The sequence below is a fragment of the Neolamprologus brichardi genome, chromosome 8, assembly GCF_056152115.1.
Source record: "Neolamprologus brichardi isolate AB-2024 chromosome 8, ASM5615211v1, whole genome shotgun sequence".
In the NCBI taxonomy this organism is placed as follows: domain Eukaryota; kingdom Metazoa; phylum Chordata; class Actinopteri; order Cichliformes; family Cichlidae; genus Neolamprologus; species Neolamprologus brichardi.
The window spans coordinates 25268129-25288473 of record NC_142111.1 but is presented as its reverse complement, the minus strand read 5'-3'; the positions used below and the strand labels follow the sequence as shown (position 1 = coordinate 25288473).

General features: G+C 41.9%; 1 protein-coding gene across 5 annotated transcripts in view; it reads left to right on the top strand.

The window, feature by feature from the left end:
- The window catches only part of baiap2b (BAR/IMD domain containing adaptor protein 2b), a 77912-nt gene that overhangs the window by 30275 nt on the left and 27292 nt on the right, over positions 1–20345 (top strand). For 4 of the 5 annotated variants that reach the window (XM_006793254.2, XM_087844960.1, XM_087844959.1 and 1 more), the window contains 4 exons: positions 1952–2038; positions 17235–17296; positions 18147–18218; positions 19360–19497. In XM_006793254.2, coding sequence (XP_006793317.2) covers positions 1952–2038; positions 17235–17296; positions 18147–18218; positions 19360–19497 — 359 coding nt within the window. Of the gene's footprint in view, positions 1–1951; positions 2039–16553; positions 16643–17234; positions 17297–18146; positions 18219–19359; positions 19498–20345 lie in introns of those variants that run through there. The other variant, XM_087844961.1, reaches the window with a different exon arrangement.

Here is a 20345-nt window from a genome sequence, read left to right as displayed (position 1 = left end):
ATCTAAAACCTGCAGGACACCGGTCCTCGAGGCCTGGAGTTGGCCACTCCTGGCCTCGACTAACTCATGTGACCCTGGCTGAGTGAATAATAAAGGGACAGATCTTCAAAGTCTTCATCACTACAATGTTGTGCAGCCAGAGACTAAATATTGCCAGACTCTGATAAACTAGACCCGTTTAAATGGGAGGTGATATTTCACCTGAATGTGATGCAGGTCTGTAACTGATGACAGGTCAGGGTCACTGACGGATGATTTAGTTTTGGAACTGTATCCAGAAAAAAGATCAAATAATCAAAAGTAGCAGACATAAAAATGATTCTGTGATCTCTTCATACCAAGAACCCGAGCTCTTTGTCCTCCCCTCAGTTCCTGCTCTCTCCGTCACGCTCTGTGTGTGCTTTTGCGCGTCACATGACTCTATTTCCTCTATTTTCTGAGTGCTGCCTACTCCAATCAGAGATTGTATCAGATGATGATGATTAAAAACTTATAAACCTAAAATTTAAATCAGTGAAATGCAGGATTTGTCGGGTTGTCGGTTTACTTGAAAACTGCGTTGTTTTCACATTTTAAACATAGGATTACTGTATGATGTGAGGAAACTAAGAAACAAACTCATCGTCAATATATAGCCCAGAATAGAGAAACCTTTTTTTCCCTTTATGACCTTAAAAAGAAACTTTGTGCAACTTACAGCAAAATTACTTTTTTTAAGCATTAAAATGTTTCTCCTGGTAAATTATAAAAGAGGAAAGTAATAATAAACGAGGTAAATAGTAGAGGTGGGAATCGCCATACAACTCACGATACGATATTATCACAATACTTAACGCACGATACGATATTATTGCAATTTTTTAAAATATTTTGCGATATTCAGATTCTGTACATAAAGGTAAACTTTATCAATATTCATTTTCTCTAATATCAAAGTCTCACACTCAGTCTTTCTCTCATTTCAGTTTGATTGTTGACAAACTGAACGGTTTGTATTACAGTCTAGTCCAACTTAACTGAATCAACCATCTGGTACAATTATAGCTATTCTGAACTATGCAGTTTATGAAAACTATGCAGCCCCTTCAGCAACTGAAGAATTTGAAAGTAAATTAAAACAAAATATAATTTTACATTAAATAAAAAAGTTTTAAACTTAATTAAAATAAAACATGTCTTAAATTAAAATAAGTAAACTGTCATGTTTATTGCTGCCAAAAAACAAGTGAAACACATTTGGACAGTGAAGGAATGTCAGGATTCTTGCTCAGAAAAAGGATCAACATGCTCTGAAGTCAGAGCACAAAAACCTTTTTTTGTAACAAAATATTGATTTCTGCTGTCCCTGTATCGATACATTATTAGCAAACAAAATATCACCATACTACACAGTATCCATTTTTCCCCCACCCCTAGTAAATAGGAAATAAAAAAGTCAATTAAGAAGAAGAGAGTCGGTTGGTTTCAAAATGCCCACATTTCAAATTTGGAAATTTACTCAGTGATTCTGCTGAATATAGGAAAGCTGTTACCTGGATGGTATTCACTTTGCAAGAAAACATTTAATTACATTTTCTCTGTTGACCCAGAATCTGACCAAAAAAGAAATCCTTTAAAACTGATTAGAACAGGGAAGATAAACAAATAAAATGTTTTTTTAATTTTCCTGTAATTTGGATAAACTAATCCTTTAAAATCGATTTTTCCAAAGTAGTTTGCGGTGAAAGGTTTTGCTTTGCTTTTTAACCTGGCAGTCTTGAGATTTCTGTTTCCTGTAGTTGCCTCCATAGAGCTTTTTCTTTTCCCGCCTGGTCTCCATTTCCGCCTGTCGATCTCCCAGCCTTACCTCTCTGGGGGAGGGGAGGGTTGTAGGGGATGGTTGCAGAGCTGAAGAAGACATCATTTCAACTCCGCACCCTTGATCTGATGCCCAATGCTTCCATGTTTCCAGGTGTCACATACGCTGCAAAGGGCTACTTCGACGCTCTGGTGCGGATGGGCGAGATGGCCAGCGAAAGTCAAGGCTCTAAGGATGTTGGTGAGTCCTTGTAGTGGCAGTAGCACCCTTGATGGGGTACAGGGGGGTTACACAAGCAGATGGTGGATGGGATCGTGCTGTAGGGCAGAAGCAGCTGATGACCAACCTGAAATTGGACACACACACCCAAACACACACTCACAGATGTTTTTCCAGCACTTAAGTGCTTCAGAACGTTGTGTAAATCTTAAAGATGAGCCTTAGCCTGTCTTTTCCTGCACTTCAGAGCTTATTTGATACATTATCACCTCCAATTCATACAGTGAAACACATTCTGGTTCAAGAAGAATTAATTCTGCATGATTGTCACAGTTTGCCCATTTGGTTAATCCCTTGTTTCCTCACATTCCGGAAAGATAACGGCTTTCCAGTCGCTTTTTTATTGCACTGCTGTGAGCGAGTAATAAATTTACAAATTTGTTTGGCATTTGGTATTCACAAGAGCGCACACGGCGAGGTGGATTTGCTTTCTATTCATAATAAGCCCTCAATATATTTACAGTGCTAATGAAAAATCGTCCTGTTTTGAATGGCGCTTCCAGCAAGTTGTCAGGATAAAAAATTCCCAGCTCCCTTTGCTCTCACGCAGCGTGTCGTCTGGTTTCGGTTGGATCAGCTCTGGTTCTGTTTGCTATAGTGATAACTGGTGTTGATGAGAACTAGCTGATAGCTGTTGTATGAAGCAGGACAGCACTGTTATAACTGTAGACCAGGTCACATGCCGGGGCGTGTGCAGAGTCTTTGTTAGTCCGGATTACGGAAGCTTCTTCTTTCCTTCACCTTGATGGGATGTAAGATAGCAGGCGTGTCCTGAATCAGCAGAGGAGAGGAGGAAGAAAGGATGGAGAGATGGTTAGAGGAGTGTGAAACAGACATATCTGAGGTGACTGAGGAGGATATAAAAGCTGCATCCATTATTCATGTGAGGACCTTTTTTGGGGGCTTCCTCGCATTTCTTCTGGAGCTTTTCGCTTTTCCTCCCTTTCTCTCTTTGAGCAAACACCGGGTAGAGCTCCAATATGAAAAGCTCTTTTCTTTATCTGTTTGGTTTCGCCTCCATGATTTTTTTATGTAGTTTGAATCATTTCCATATCACACTGTTTTAGGGTTGAATGTTTAAACATCCAAGCCGGTGACTAACTTTAAATCTAAATCATTAAAGCCACTTAAAAGTAGGAGGAAAGGCCTTTGCACACCAAGACTGTTTCATCATGAGTAAATATTTCTCCCAAAATCTCCGTCACAGTGTTTTGCAACTGTTCGTAGGATTCACTTATTGTGTATATATGCAAATATGCACTACACATGAACGCTTTTCATGCATTAGAGATGATTCTTTTTAAAAAATGCAAATTTTTGACTTTGTGTGCAAACTCCTTAACAGGACATCCCATCATCCATCTCTGCATCCTCATTTCCATCAGCTTGGTTGCTCTTCTGTTTGCCTTTCATGCTCTCTGTCCTCTGTAGTCTTTTTGTCTGCATGTTTGTTTCTTTTTCTAGCAGCCCAACCATGACTCAGCAGCTCTTTAACGACTCAGCAGAACTTCCCTCCGCCTCCAGTGAAATGACAGACTAGGCCGAGCAAAATGGATTGATGCCGTCTCTGCATATCAGCAGCGCTCAGAGCGGCTGTGGTCTGTGCAGAGCGGCGGGGGAGCCCTTCTGACGGCGGTTATTGCTTTTGTGGATTCTTTAGCATATTCCATTACTGGTGTTAAGCCTCACAGCTTCACTGTGATGAAAACAGAAGAAAAATGTAGTTTGTGGATGATTCTGCAGTCACTCAGTATGAAGTGTGCAACTTATATCAAAGTTCTCCCGGTTAATCCATAGATGACAGTGTCTCAATGGGATTTTCTTTTAGTAGTAGACAAATATGAACGTTTTCTGGAGATGCTGAATTATTAAAAATACATGAGCAGGCGATGAGAGATAATTATCCAATTTTTCTCGTTAGACCAATTCAATGATACGTTATAAAGTAAACAGCCTCCTTTTGCCAGTTTTGCCGGTTTTGCTCCAGAAGAAGCCGGAGGAAACACTGAGCACCATTGTTGCTGCGTAATGTGGAAAAACTCCCAAGCCTGCCAGCTTATTAATTAACAGATAACAAGGGTTGTGCGTTCGGTTTTGTGTGTGTGACTGAACTAAATTTCCTCAGCTGGCACATGTCTGTAGCTGTGACCGGAGCCACGAGCACCGAATCCCAGATAAGCACAACTGTGTGCGAGTTTGTGCGTGTTTGCCGGGGATAATCACTCACCCACCTACCACACACTTCATAATTAATGAGGAATGAAGGCAGATTTGTAAAATCGTCCAACTTGTAATTGTTCCTTTAATTGGGTTTTGTTGAGGAGAAAACGTGTTGGCGCCGTGGAGCTGAAGTAACGGGGCCGGACTACAGACTGCTTCAACTCTCAAAGTGAAATCTGGCAGAAAGGCTGCGCCACCTCCGACTGTACTCTCTGAAACAATGCAATTAATCACAGCGCATTAAGATGAACAGCAGCTAATGGCATTAGCACATGAGCAGAGGATGGAGAGTTGCATGTGACAGCGTGAAATGAGGAGGGCGAGTGAAGTCGGGTTGAGGAATTGACCTTGATGGTCAAAGAGAAAAATTTAATGTGGGATGGAAAAAATACTGGACTGTTGATGAATTGGCTCGCACATTAGCAGCTCTGATCTTATTCAGGCTAAATGGGTCACTGCCGTTCCTCTTAAATAAAAGATGCCGCGAAAGTTGATCATATTAGACATTATTGATCAGCTTTAAGTTACAATAAGTGTCGTGTTTGTGAAGATCTGATGTTTTAATGAAATTGGGAATGAATCTTTGAGGCTAACGTTTGCAGTTTATGAGTCTGTGATAGTTTTTCTTGCCCTGTAATTGTAAATGGTGAAATCCACTTTGTCAGATGGCGTTTGTGCCTAATCATTAAGCACAAGGCATTTTATAGCAGTGGCACCTGGTCAATACTGGTCGCCTGTCCTAAGTTGGTCTGCAGAGTCCACTTGAGGAGGCTGAAAGGGTGGAGGTAAGTCAACCATAAAAACACTTGGTTAGATTAAGGCATTGAAAGTTACTTATTTGGTGAAATTTAGTGGTTTGATTTAAAAGGCACTCTGCACCTTACCTCAAGTGGCAGAAACCTTTGACCAGTACCATAAGTTGCCGTAGGACCGTGTGGGCAGCCTGGCTTCAGTGTGGCGAAGGAACTAGTTCCTAACTGAAACTTCTGTCTGTGTATATTCCCAGTTATCCATTTCATGGTAACCTTTAGATCCTGAAAAGATGTTTTACCTCTTCAGAGCTGAAGAAGCCTCTTAGATGAGAGGTGGAGCAGCTTAAAAACCTGAAGAAGTCCAGCTGTGTTTTTTTTCAAGCTCTGAGGACTGCTAAATGGGTTTGCTGTTCTGTTTCTGGCACTATCACCAAAGAATGACTCGTAAAAAAAGCAAAATGTAAGCTTTGAAATATCCTTAAATCTGTGCTTCTTTACGTTCACACTGCAGGCGAAAGCACATCAAATCCGATTTTTTTTGACCCTATGCGACCCATATCCGATCATGGTGTGACAGTGTGAACGGCACAAATCCGATATTTTCAAATCCGATCTGGGTCGCTTTCGTATGTGGTACTGAATCCGATACATATCCGATGTTTTAGAAAGCTGCTGTGTGAACGGTCAAGTCGCATTAAATCCGTCTTTTACATCACCGACACAAGACAGACGGCAATTATCAGCGCCGGAGAAGACATCACGAACGCTTCCTGGCCATCCGGTGAAACTGTTGGGAAGACAGCGTGAACATTTTATTTGTTCTGTATAATCTGCAGATTCTGACAGAAATCTGCAACTATCCTTTGAAGCACCGCTCCTCTCTAAAACAGCAATAAGGATCATTATTAGGTTATTTACATTATTATGTAAATAACAAAATAACTTAAAGCAAAAATTGGGAAACGTGAAGTCCGAAGTCTTTATATTAACGGCCATCAGTCAAACAATACTGTTGCTCTGGGTCTAAACAGAGCGCGTTGTGTGTGACGTCTTCTTTTGCGCATGCGGCGCTTTGAGCGTTCACACTAGAGCGCGTTTGCTGTCGCATTTTATTTGTAGTGTGAACGAGCAGACAAAAAAATCGGATTTGATCAAAAAATCGGAATTGAGCATCAAGACCTGCAGAGTGAACGTAGCCTTAGTTTGTTGGGGTTTTTATGTTCTAGACTTGGTGTGTCAGCTCATATGTTAAAGCATACAGCAAAAAAGGTTGACTTAAGGATTTCTGGTGACACCGGCGGTAAAATAGTGTTGTGGATTTCTTCTCCTTGGCCACTAAGCATTTTACACCAAAACACATGTTTGTTCATTCATTCATACAAGGCGTTTATCCTTCACATACAGCATTATATATGGAGTATATGGATGTTCACACACTGATGGATGCATCAGAAGTGATCATGGGTTCAATATGCTGAGTGAAGCTTCGATGTCTCAGTGAGAAGCTGAAGCTGCGATCAGTGGGAGACCGCCTCTACTATTTGAGCGTGAGTCGCTGAACTAATCCAGCCTTTACCCGTGAACAGCGTTACAAAAAAAATGTAATAAGGACTAATGCATGTTTCATAATAAAGCCTCAATCTGCTTTTCAACCCATTTTCAGCACCAGTTATTAACAGCAGAGGTATATGAATGTGTCAAGCTGCAAAAGAAGTTCTAACAGAGATGCTCACCACGGTGTTTTTAAACTAAACACTTTGTGTGTCACTTAAGAAGCAGCTGTGGAGACATGGGAACAGTTTAATAGTAGACTTGAGCTGCCGACACACAAACACGTACTCATAAATAGACTTATTGTACAAGCAAACACCCTCACACGCCAGAGCAGGCCATAATCAAACTGACTAAAAAGCAAGAAAGCATTACATGATTATTATCCACTCCTGCAGCCTTAAAATAAACTGACACACATCTCCACACGGCGACAGAGATGGACCGTGCGGTGTCACACATGCTAAACAACACATAAGAAACTGGCGCAGGAAGAGGAAATGATGCACCGCTGCGCTTCGTTCGCTTGTTCTTAATTTACGCGATGCTGTCAGAGTTTGAACAACTGCTCTGCTGCATGACTCCCTGCGAGCAGAGACGAGATACTCCATGACTGCAGAGTGGAGTGTCATCCCACTCATCCTCTCCGCTTTCACTACGCTCTGTGTCTGCGAACGCCCCCGCTTTGATGTGGGAGCTCAGGCAGCCCTGGGAGAACACGCCGACTCTGCACACGTTTCTAAAAATAGATTAAGTGAAACGCATCGACTGGATCTGCTTTAAAGGAGGAGGAGAGAGGAGCTTGGCGCGCGAGCCGCAGCCCAAACATGGTTCGCCGGTGATGTCAGTATCGATGAAAATGACATTATCCTTCTTCCGTATACTAAATATGGGCATGGTTGTGAGCAAAAACATAGGAGGCTCCTGCAGTTCCGGTTCCCCTTTGTCCATATAAGGTCTCTGCCATTCAAATGCAGCGTTAGGCAGGGATCGGACTCACTCAGGTCTGTGCTCAGACACAAAACCTGCTGGAAGCATGAGGAAAAACAGCCCTTTGGCTTTTCTTATTGTTTCCTGCAGCTGATTTAAAATCAGCAGACTGTTCATCCAAACCTGCATCCTATTCACTTTATGCATCTGTGCCTGTCATTAAAATCTACTTAAAATCTCATCATTACTCAGGCTTTTCACGTATGTCTTAGTGCAGGTAGAACATGGAGCAGGATTGCTCAACAATACAGGATTAATCTTATGAGCCTTATAAAAGATGACCTCATTAAAACTGTTCTGCTCATACAAAGTCTGCTTGGGGTGGCAGCAAATGGAGATGAGATCCAAACGGAGAAGACATCCTATTCAGATGTTCAAACTACCTCAGCTGTCGCCTCCTGATGTGAAAGAGCAGGAGCTTCAAGCCTCCTCTGGATGTCTGTCTTTAAGGCTGAGGACAGCCAGTGGCAAAGATGCAGCTTCTTATGTGAGGGTTCAGCCGTAAATCGACTGGTAGATCAGAAGCTTTGCCTTCTGGCTCAGCTCTGTCTTCGCTTGGATTCTCTGGTACATTTACATCACCGCTGATGCTGCACCGGTCCAGCTCACGCTCCATCTGTAAGACCTTGAGATAACTGAACTTCACCGGTTAAGAAGTCTTCCCTCGGCCCAGAGAGAGCCACAAACTGTTCTCCAGCATAGTTTCTGATCCCGGGTTTCTCACAGTCTTCTCATGGTAATGGTCCGATGAGGCCAACAGAGCAGCATCATCCCCCATTCTGTCTTTTTTACAATTAGATTAGGACATCATTTTCTAAAGCACTGATTTATAGCGCTTTCACTATACATCAGCTGTTAGGTAGATTTTTATATTCCTGTGTCTGTTATTCATGAAATATATTAATTATTGTTTAATTCCATAGTAAGCACAAAGACCTCATGATTCCTGACTATCTTCCACCAGAGCTCCAGCTCACTTGGGATGCCTGTGAGCAAATTATCGTAGTATATCCACATATTTTATCCTCTCATTTTGTTCCTATTCATCAAATTAACATCTATCCCGTGTCTTCTCATTGCCGTGGGCTGAGCACTCTGTAGCATAACATCCATCTCATTAAATCAATTTAAGGTTAATTTAGATGGCCAAATTTAAGGCCCAGGAAACAATTATCCTTTGGATGATTAATTCATTGCAACACATATTAGAGAACTGTGTCGACCTTTAAGGCATATTTCTCCACTTCAGCCAACATACTGTTAAAGGATAGCACGCTTTCATAAATGGGAACAGCGGCTAGATGCAATCAGTGACTCAATTAGGCAACGGTGGGGGAGAATGTAATTCTGACGGGTCAGAAAGACAAAAAAATTCCTTCCTGTGGTTCAGTATTCATCACTGTATAATTTTCCCCTCATTTGTCTCTCAAATAATTAGCTGGTGTCGCAGAGGGAAGTGGTTTGAATCGCCTCTCATGCTGCACAGCTGGATGGCGGCAGCAGAAATACGAGCGCTCGCTCTGTGAAGCAGAGGTAGAGAAAACAAGATGAAAGCAATAATAAAGGCTCGTAAAGAGGGACATGAAAACATCATTTGTGACATTCGAAGGCCGTCGCTTAGGGAAATTCTTCCATAATATGCACAACTGGTGTCCCTCCAAATGTGTCTTGCTTGAAATCTCACGCTGCTCAGCTTAAAGAAAAAAAAAGCTGTTGACCCCAGTGTAACCCTCATTTTTCTGATCCAGCAAAGGCAGAATTTCCCCTGAGCTTCAGCTCCAATCTGAATTCAGCCAGCATTCATTCTGCATAGAGGGGAGAAAATGCAGCAGGAGCACTCTTACTTTTTTTTTCTCCCCCCGGCCTTGTCACCTCAGCATCTCAGAGCGCAAACTGGGAACGCTTATGACCGTGTATAACTTTAAAAATCATCGATTGCAGCATATTGAACCATCGCTTGACGTGCAAAGTCAAAACGAAAGGATATTACTGGAGTATTTAGTGTTTGCTTTCATGCAATGAAATTTTTTTTTCTCCTGTAGGTCTTAGTACATAATGAAGTAAGTACATCCCATCTCATCCCAGGGTATCTGCTGCTGCCCTTTAGATGTCCTTTAGATACTACTGATGTTGCAGAGATGCATTAAGGTACCCTTTGGCACTTTAATGAACCGGATGCAGCAATTTAGTCTTTCAGTCCTCTTTTAAAACTCTAAAGAGTGCAAAGAGCCGGGTGGTAGGGGACGTGGTCGAGGAATGCTCTACACTGCACATAAACGATGGACATAGCCACTGAAATTTCCACATTTTGAAGAATTAACTTCAGCATTTTAGCTGCTGCTGGATGTTCAGCCATCATTTTTCTTCCTTTTACCTGGGGACGGGTCATAGGGGCAGCAACCTAAGGCAAGTTTATTTGTATAGCACAATTCAACAACAAGGTGATTCAAAGTGCTTTACAAAGACATTAGAAACAAAAACAAATAAAAAGCATGATTTAAAATTGATTAAAACAAGCAAACTAACTAACTAATTAACAAACAAACAAACAAAACAGTATATAAAATCAAAACAGATAAAATCAGTAGTTAAAATGTAAGTTTTGAAATTGCAGAGAAGTCTTCCTTCTCTCCAGTCACCTCGTCCAGCTTATTCAGAGGAGCTGAAGGTGCATACTCTCCAGCATGTCCCGGGTCTACACCGAGGCCACCTCCCAGATGGGCATGTCTAGCACACCTCGCCCAGGAGGAATGTTTGTCAGGGGCCTGGACCGCGTCAACTGACTCCTTTTGATGTGGAGGAGTAGCAGCTTTACTCTGATTACTCAGAGTGACTGAACTCCTCGCCCTGTTGCTAAGTTAGTTGGAAGCTATCCTTTGGAGAACCGCTTGTATTTGTGATCCCATTATTTCATTCACTACCCAAAACCCGTGACTACAGATCAAGGTGGGCGAGGCTTAAATGTTCACCTGCCAGCACAGCTGTGCCACCAACTTTTAAGCTTTACCAAAATCCAAACTTATGTGTGATTAAAAGAATAATATTTGATATATATTCCAAAATATATACTATATAAATATTTTGGAGCTACCCTCTTGTCGTCATTGCCAGTCGTTAAAAAATGCACAGGTTTGTCAGCCAGGAGACTCCTGTTTGTGTCCTGTTTGGTAGCTTCATGATTTACACTTTGTTTGGCTTTGTTTTCACTTCCTCAATAAATCGGACTAAATTAGAAGAGAACCAAAACACGCAGTCTTCCAAAATGGCTTAAGATACAGTTTTTGTCAGCTTTTTTCCCCTAACTGCTGATGTAACCGAAAACCCAAGTGGCTAATCTGCGACTGGGTACCAAACTGTCCTTCCTCTGCCCGGACATCACCAGAGCAGAGCTGCCCTGCTAATTTAGCTTCCCTTTACTGCTCCTGCCTCTGTCCTCACGTCACCCCAGGTGGAGAGGGAGGATGCAGAGAAACAAAAAGAGGAAGAAACAAGAGACACGATGAAGAGAGAGATGCAGAAGAAAGACAGGAAGCGATGTGCTCCCGGCTCGTTAGCAGCTTCCACCCAGTCTCTTGGCAAATCAAAACCAAACTGCCAAGTGAGCACACGGGCACTTTGATCACCTCCACCTGCCCTTCATTAATACAACCCACTACGATTCATCAGCACTTTAAAACAAGCTGTCTTGTCAACAGTGAGCTGGACGTCTTTTTGGGTGTCAGTCAACTGACAAAAAAGAGATCAGCGAGGGATTGTGTAGTGATTAATTTAGCAAATGTCTCTAATGGGATGGTGATGTGGCTTTAATAATGTGTTGGACTATAAAATGTCCTTGAGCTGTCGCATTGTCCTTGATGTGGGTAGTCGGCCAAATGGTGACTTAATGATGCTGATAATAGAGACTCTGATCTGAGACACTTTTCATACATGCCAGTTGTTTCGCGCAGGAAGCTGTTGTTAGGCTCTTGATGCCTGTCTCCTCCCAGGCTTGTGGGATTTTCTCTTTCTGCGTGTTTATCCATTTCAGAACCGAACATAGTGGCACTCGTCAGCTCATTATTAACTTATTGTCACCGAGCTGTAGCGTGAAGCTGTCAATGAATTCTCATGTCATGCCTTTTTAAAGCAATGCCCCATTTAATGGAAGAAGAGATGTTTATAGGCTTGAAATCCACATTATACCCTGATTCCCACTGTCGCCTGTGCCTCATTGTGCTAACTCTAAACAAGCACACAGAGCAAATACATCTTCTTTTTCTTAATTTGTACATTTCTCACTGTGAGAAACAATTAGAGGTCAGAAGTAATGATTTAAGACAACACGAATTGTGTTGACCTGCCTGGGTCTCTGTTGATTTGTCAAAATCCCATCCACCACTCTGCCCGCGTCTTTGTAGCAGCTTGCATCTTCTTCCACAGATGATCGCTCTTCATTTAGCACCCCATCAGCCACCACGTAATGATTATGTATAGCCAGTCACTCCCATCGATCTCCTGTAGCTCGATCGCGCTTTTAAAAGATTCATTTTTCTTTCCGATAAACTGCAGAAGCGAAGACGTCAAACAGCCCAGATCTAAGACGACATGTTTACACTCACTTCAGCGGGATTTGTGCCCTTATTGTAATTTATAAGATGAAAACGCAGTGACAGCTTCTAACATGTCAGCTCGGGTTTTTACTGCCGGTGGAGTGCAGGATTATAGCTGGACTACAGACGCACCAAATGTTATGCTGATTAACTGCGAGTACAACAAAAAAACTTGTCGTTACTTTGTTGTCAAGTGGATGCTTAAAATCTGAATGCTAAATCAAGCATTGTTACTGCTTCTGGGGAAATTTGCACATGTTCTCGGGGGTGTTTATATGCACCCCGATGCAGCCGGTGTTTAGCAAAATTAAAGACCCAGAAGAGCACAACAATAACGGTGTCAATCATGCGGCATTGTGGAGGACAAATCTCCCCGCAGCACCTTGTACTCCCTTCACTGCAGCTTTCTGGGGATTAGAGCTGCTTGTTTGCTTTCAGCCTTCTATAATACAGTCCCTGCAGAGATGCACACTACATAAAACACTTTCCTTCATATGGCCATTAACTGTGCCTCACTCCCTCCTTCTCACTCTTTAAAGCCCAGGAGCTGCATGGAAAAGAAGCTGGGCTAATAAACCCACATGTTAGTGCTGCCCTTTGGTTGCCCAAATGAATAATGGGCTTGTTCCCACCCTGCAGTCTTAACTGCTCTTACTGTACACACATCCACTGACTGAGTGTGGTTTGGCAGGTGAGTCATTGGAGTGTCGAGCGAACTGTGATTGCTGCTTTTTTTTCTTTTAAAATCAACTTTACTCCACTTTTGGTTTCTCAGCATTTATGAGTCATTATTTCTCAGCCCAGCTATGATGGGTTTAGAGGCTGTTGAGTTGTTGTGTTTTTCTCACGTGTGCTGTAAACCTTTGAATCTCACTTAATTGTGCTTAATTTTGAGCATTAGGTTTTCATTTGTTAGCTAGATGTGTCCTTTTGTGTTAATTTTTCCAAGAACAGCACGAAGGAACAATGTCATCCTAGGTGGAAGACAATGCGACTAACTGTGAGAGCGTGGCCCGCTTGAGTCTTGGTTTGTGAGAACATTTCGCAGACAAAAGCAGCGATTGTGTATTTAATCTTTAATTGATCTGGACCTGCGTGTGCTGAGTGCTTTACTCCCCTTTAAGCCTCAGATGTTGTGATCGGCTCTGATTAACAGTAAGCAGCTTACTTCTGCCGGGTAGAAGTCCGATATTTCACAATGCAAGGTGGAGAGATTTTGGATTAGATGGGTGCAATTAAACAAGAACATCCAGGAATTTGGGGATTTTCCAGGTGATAAAAACCTGTGGGTCAAAGCCACAGAGCAGCACTGTGAGACCTGTTGGCTCTTTAACAGTTTTTGTCTGCAGTTACAAGTTGGTTTTAATTGTTTGACCCTTGTTCCCATTGGCTGTAATAGTATTGAACTTTGGCAAATCAGGAGATGCCTTTCAAATTTTACTTATTTAAAGAAGATCGGTGCAGCCATACTGAGATCTGCTGTTGGCTTTGCACTGTATAGTGTATTGCTGTTTATTATTGTGCTGCTTGACAAATAAAACACCAGAACACCACCGTAACTGGAGGTCTACCTCTCAGTAGAGCGTATTTATCAGATAATTTGATAAAAGTGCCAATAAAGGCACTAACAGCACAAATGTAGTCAAGCTGTGTGGTTCAGTTTTTTGTAAACTTGCTTATTTCTGCTGTAAAGTTGAATATTTAAACGTAACAGTCTGTGGGGATTGACTCGCTTTTAGAGCCTGCCTCAAGTGGTCATTAGAGGTACTGCAGCTTTTGGCACATATGCGTTGCTTCATTGTTCAGCTGCTTGTCTCTTACTAAATTGCAGACATTGTGGTGATAGTTATGCTGTCAGAACTGCCCTTGGAGGCATAAAAGCTCAAACGAGGATTTCTTTATTTTTATATGCTTCAGCAGCTGGTGGCAGGGCGACCTTTCAGTCACCATCTGCTGCTCTAAAGTTTAAAGTGAAGTGAATGTCTCTAAAGTTAAAGTGAGACGCTCTCAGTATGTTGATGTGGAGACTGAACTCTGACTTGCAAGGGGATGAGGATCAGAGAGAGAAGTCTTCCTCCTCGGGGACAATGAAGAACAGCGTAAGTTAGCCTGCAGGTACATATTTAAAAACCCAGAAATATGACCAAGGCCAGTTTTTATTACCATGTTATTACCAGCTGAGAGGCAGTTTTGTTGGCAGTGAGGGAGGAAGTATAGAAACTAATGTCTGAGGGCTACCTGTGTGATTTAACACACTCATTTCTCTCTATTTGGACATTTTCTGCTAATATATGGTGAGAAATTCTGAATATTTTCTCAGAGGGAAATATAAAGGAAAATGGCCAGAAATGAGAATAATAGAAATAACAAGGAAGTTCAATCCTCCCCAAGAATCTGATATTTTGTTATATTCTAGAAATGAATGCCCCTTTAATTGCGCCCTCTCGTCAGTATTCTGCTACCCCCCTCTGGCTGAAATCAACATTGGTGCAGTTGTGTGTGATAGAGGTGCTTGAGTTCAGCCCGGTCGCCGTCGCTCGTCGATGGCCAGCGGCTGTTTATTAATGGATGGGATGGGAATGTGCGTTGGGTGTCCTCCAAGAATCAAAGGAGAGTTTTGAAAGTACACATCAGTGCATTTATCTGCCTCGCTGGCCCCAGCGCCCTATTCGCCGGCAGTCAGACACAGCGTCATAGCCTTTCGGTGTATTTTCATAAGGAGACGGGTTGAAGCAGGAGGCTTTAAAGTAAGCTGGTGCGTTGGATGAGAAGGGCTGTGGGCTAAACTCCCCTGTGTGGCTTTCTGTTCTGCATGCATGAGTCAGGTTTCGTGTGTGACATTGGAGTTTTGTGTGAGGTTAAAGGGCAGCCAGGATGACATCTTGCAGAAGTTAAAATCTTGTACTGAGAAACTGGTGACAGCAAATTTACAGAAGAGGGATGTGCTGCACGGCTCTGATAGCTATTAGCAAGAAAACAGAAACCATTTACTTTGTGTGTTTTATAGGACTAATAAGATTACTTTATTATACTGACAGTGACAGGCTGTTGCAAATGAAGCATAGGAGAAAGTAGGGAAGAATGACTGCAAGAAAAAAGGCTGATATTGACCTCAGCTGCTGTACATCTATCTGAAATACTCAAGTTATTTAGCAGAAGCTTGGATGCAGACTTAAATCCAGTCCCCTTAAGTAAATATAAACTTCTTTTCCTTCCACCTCTGCCCCCACCTCCTCCTGCTCCGACCTTTCCTAAATCCCCTCTATCTCATCTGCATGAACACAGCACTTCCATTAAGCCCATTAATCCTGTCCAGGCAGCCCACTCTCTGTGTCCCCTCTGACTGTCCACTGTCCGGTGTTCACAGGTCTACCAACACACTCGCGTACACCCTTCGCTCAGACTCACTTCATGCCAGCGCTGCAGCGGCATACATTATCTAATGTCAGCATGCATTATGCAGGAGGCAGATGAGTGACATTAATATATATTAGTGGGTTCATTTGGAATAAATCGGGTGCTTTATGGTGCCGCTGCAGCTGTAAGATGTACTTTAATTTAGGCTTTTTCATAAGATACCAAGAGCGGTTTACTTAGTGTCTTATATTATTAATATTATATCCTTATGTTGTCTAAGAAAAGGGAAAAACGCCTGTATTTCCAAATATTATGGTAGATGTGCAATAAGAAACTGCAGTACATGTACAGGATGTTCTATGAGATGTGTTTGTTTTTATAGATGATTAACTATTATTTTCTTAAGGCATGTGAGAATATTAGGTTTCCTTTCATTTATAGGTTCTATATAATGTTACTAGTACATTACTTTTTAGTATTAAAGTATATTACCTTGTTTGTGGAGCTTCACTGATGCTGGGTTTTTGAGGCAGATACTGAAATTTGAGAATTTACAAAGCATACAAATAGGGATGCACTGATGTGGGCTGATGTTTTAAAAGGTGCTTGGATTCAGATAAAAATAAATTTGTAAATTTCACAATTTTTAAAATGTAGCCAATCCAAAATTATTGATGAATGAAAATTGCCAGTATATCAGTTTTTCCCTATTTACGTGTGTTGATTTCCATACGCTGGACAGTATTTCTTTGACAAACAAGAAGCCGACACAAACATTTAAATAATACATTTCACGACCAAATGAATACCCCAGTTTTTAGTCAGTCTTAACATCTGCGTGAAAAATCCAGCGTCCGTCTGAGCTCTGGCGATGCGGAGAGCACGTAGATGGTTTGTAAGTGAGGGCAGGGTCAGACTAACTGCCTGTCTGAGTGTTTTTCTGTGTGAAATCTTGTTGTGTGTCTCATTTTTCCTGGGGTAGTTTGATCTGTCACTGTCTCTTCAGGTCTCTATCCCTCTGTTCTTTGCTCAAACTAGATCTTTTTGTTCCTTTTTTTGTTTTTTGTTTTTTTTACAATGCATTGCGTATTCAGAAGAGGCAGCATGTAGGTATCTTAAAACAATGCGCACCTCCCTGGCTGCATGAATCATCCTTTACTTTCTACTTAGTTTTTTGTGTTTTGTTTCGTTCTCTATTTTTAGCTTTGGTTTCTTTCTGGGGTCTGCTTTTTGGTGTTTCCCCCTGTTATGTTGTAGTAATACATATGTCTTATTGCAAGGATGAAATACGAAAGATTTTTTCTTTTACCATGCTGTTCCTGTGTGTTTCTTAGCAGTAGTGTTGTAAGCTCTTGGTAAAAGGGAAATCCACATACTTTCAGTAGGTTTCTTGGTTGACACTCTTACTTTTCATTTTCCATTCATTAGCGCATATTTCTCGAGTGCACTTTTAATTTTTGTCACTGTTTTGAGTTTCGTCTGCTTCGTCTCATTTTGTCCTTTGCCTCGTCCTCTCCCCTCGACACCGTACACCTGTCTCTCATCTGTTTTGCGCAGCTGCATGGTCTCTCTTTTTGCACGATGTGTGTTGCTCTCACACAGAGTTTGAATGATTTAATATGGCTATCTTTTTTCCCTCTCTCCCTCCCCTCCCTTCTCTCTTTTTGTTTATTGTCTCTCTTTGTCTTCTCTCTCCAGGGGATGTGCTCTTTCAGATGGCTGAAGTGCACAGACAGATCCAGATCCAGCTTGAGGAGATGGTGAGCATGTGGTGGTGTTGCTAAAATCAGCAGTTCTTAAGCCTCGAGCCAGACGGATTGTGGGCTTGTTGCTTTGGAGTCGCACGATATATGTTAACATTTAATACCCAGCAAGACACTCCCTACTGTACACCAGTAGCTTCTACTGTAATCCCAGTTTCTTGGTTTGTTTACTGATACTCTGATATGTAAATTACAGTCATTACAGACTGAAAACATTCTCATTTCACTTCTCCAAAAGGTCTTTATTTGAATCCAGCAAAGAGTAAATTGGCCAATTGTGGCAACATTAGAAGGAAACGCTCAGTCAACAAAAAGAAACAGCGAGGAACATCCTGTCTTTAGTGTTTATGCAAATTGTGTTAAAGGGTATTTTGAAACTGGAATCCTTGATCTTTTGGATAATAGGTGTCAAAGATTCAAGGTAATAATGATATTTATTTGTGCAGTGGTACAAGATGCAGATTAGAAACTGAGCAAATATTACATTTTTATGCAAACTGCTGATTCTCAGCAAGTTAAATAGAACTTTTATATGAACATATCCAAAGGAGAGAAGGAAGGTCACAGTATATTATGTGCAGAATCCAGTCTATACTGTCCTGTGTTCTCTCAGCTTATACGTGCACAAAGGCAGCAAACTCGGTGCACGCTGCCAGACACCCTCCTTTATTTGCATTGTAACTGGAAAAGTCTCCCACTTCAAGGCGTTCCTCTGCACCAACACTAACTCATGAGGGACATTCCTGCGTTAAAAATAATCCGCTGTGGTTGATCACGTGACTGCTTGAGGTTTCAGTGCATTTTGTTGTTTCTTGCATCGTGTTTGAGGCTTTTCTGTGTCTTGCAGTTGAAGTCGTTCCACAACGAGCTGCTCACAGAGCTGGAGAAGAAGGTCGAGCTGGACGCGCGATACCTGAATGTGAGATTCCCTTCTTCACACGTCACTAAACTGTGCCGCTCTAATGGGCCTTTCAGCCTCTTCTAGCTTATTGTTTTGGTTACACTGTTGCTGTTTAGTTCAAACTCGTCACTTTGATTCCAACAGCACACAACAAGTATTTTTCAAAGCTGCAGACTGGTTTAGAAACCACCTGGAGAAACAAAGCAGCGCTAAAAGAAGACTCTAACTGATGGACCTTTACTTGATTGATTAAAATGTTGTAGACGTTCATAGACAATGATACCGTTTAGTTACTTCTACCTTGTGCTTTCCTGAAGCCTTTCATGGACATTCGTTGGGTGCTTCTTCATGTTTCATTTTAAGATAAAAAAGATCCCGGCTTAATTGCATGAATTTTATGAAAACCACTTGTGATAAGAATTACTGCTTGAGGAGATTCTGATGGCATAATATTCAGATTCATTATGTAACAGGACACCTGCCCCACCACGAGCTTGAATAAAACATCCTGTTGGACCTCTCATGGCAGTGAATTTATGTGGAATACAGTATGAACCACATTCTCATAAAATCACTGGCTCGGAGTCAAAATGCACTCCTTAATTTTCCGCCGGCTTTCCTCCAAACCACTGCAGCAAGTTACATAAATCACATCCTATTCTGTCCCGTGAATAGTGAGAAAAACTGAGGAGTTTTGCACAAAAAGACCAAAATTAAGTGGAGGAATTTATTTGGGGTGATCTGTGTTTGGAATCAGCCCCCAGAGCATTATGTAATGCTAAACAAAGAATTTATAAGCACTCTTGCAGGGCTTTTGGATGAATGTCACTCAAATATGTTTTCAAATGAATGCTTTAATTTGATTTGCATGTTCCTTTAAGTTGTTAGGAACATGTTATATAATGCATACTATTGACATGAACATGCTGTTGTGATACACAAAGAAAAGAAAAACATCCGATCAGGAAACAAAATATTGGGAGTGAGGAGGAGAAATAAGAAACCTCCTTCAGTCTCCTGTCTCAGTGATGCAGAAGCTGACCACTCGTCTAATAAATGTCTGCCTCTGTCAGTGTGATACATCATCTGCTGATGCTGACACGTGCAAGCAGCACTGCTGTGCCCCTGCTGACTTTGTGCTGCCCCCCTTCCCCCCCAGGCTGCACTGAAGAAGTACCAGATGGAGCACAAGAGCAAAGGGGAGAGTTTGGAGAAGTGCCAGGCTGAGCTAAAGAAACTGCGCCGGAAGAGCCAGGGCAGCAAGCACCCGTCCAAATATGGGGACAAGGAGATGCAGGTCAGTGTGTGAGCGTGTGTGTCGGTCAATGTAAATGTGTGCAGCGTCTTCAGTGGATCAATAAAGAAATAAGCAGATGTCTATGGATCACCAGTGTCCGTATCTGCAGGACCTCTTTAAAAAAACGCACGGCAGCATGGCTACACATGCCAGTGCAAAAGAATGTGATCCGGCTGGCTTCGCACCAGCATGTGGCGCAGACAACCTGCCAGTCAGCTTCTGGTCAAAATGTCTGTTTCACATAATTCACTCCATCTTTATTTCAGCAGTGTCAAAATTCGAAACGCCAACAGAGACTTTTAGTGAACTCGTGCTGACTTTTCAGTCTACCACACACTCGGCTCCTCCCGGCTCACAGATGCTTTCCCTCCTCCTGATGGGATTTGAGCCTCAGTGCGCCTAGTAATCCGTGACTGCTGCCGGTGCTGATGGGATAGGACGTGCTGAGCTGAATGGGATGTGGCCCCCGACCGTGCATTCGTGCTTTGTGTACCCGGTCTCTGAGGGGAAGTGGAGATAGCGAATGTTACCACTCAGACAACAACACACTAATTTTAATTTTAGTGTAGATCATAAAACAGTATCTCACCAATATGCCAACAGACATAGTAATATTTTGTCTACTCCCCATTAGAGTAGACAAAATAAAGCCATGTGGGTTTTAGACCTACCAGACTGATGATCCTGTACATGCTGTTTAAATGTTGCCTCTAAAATGTGTATAAAATACCTTAAGAACCCAAATAAAAAGTCTATGGGGAAAAAAGTGATGAAACTCTAATATATTATACTAATAAATCAAAGAATCTGTAGAGATGTTGCACCTAAAGAAAAGATCTGACAAAGCA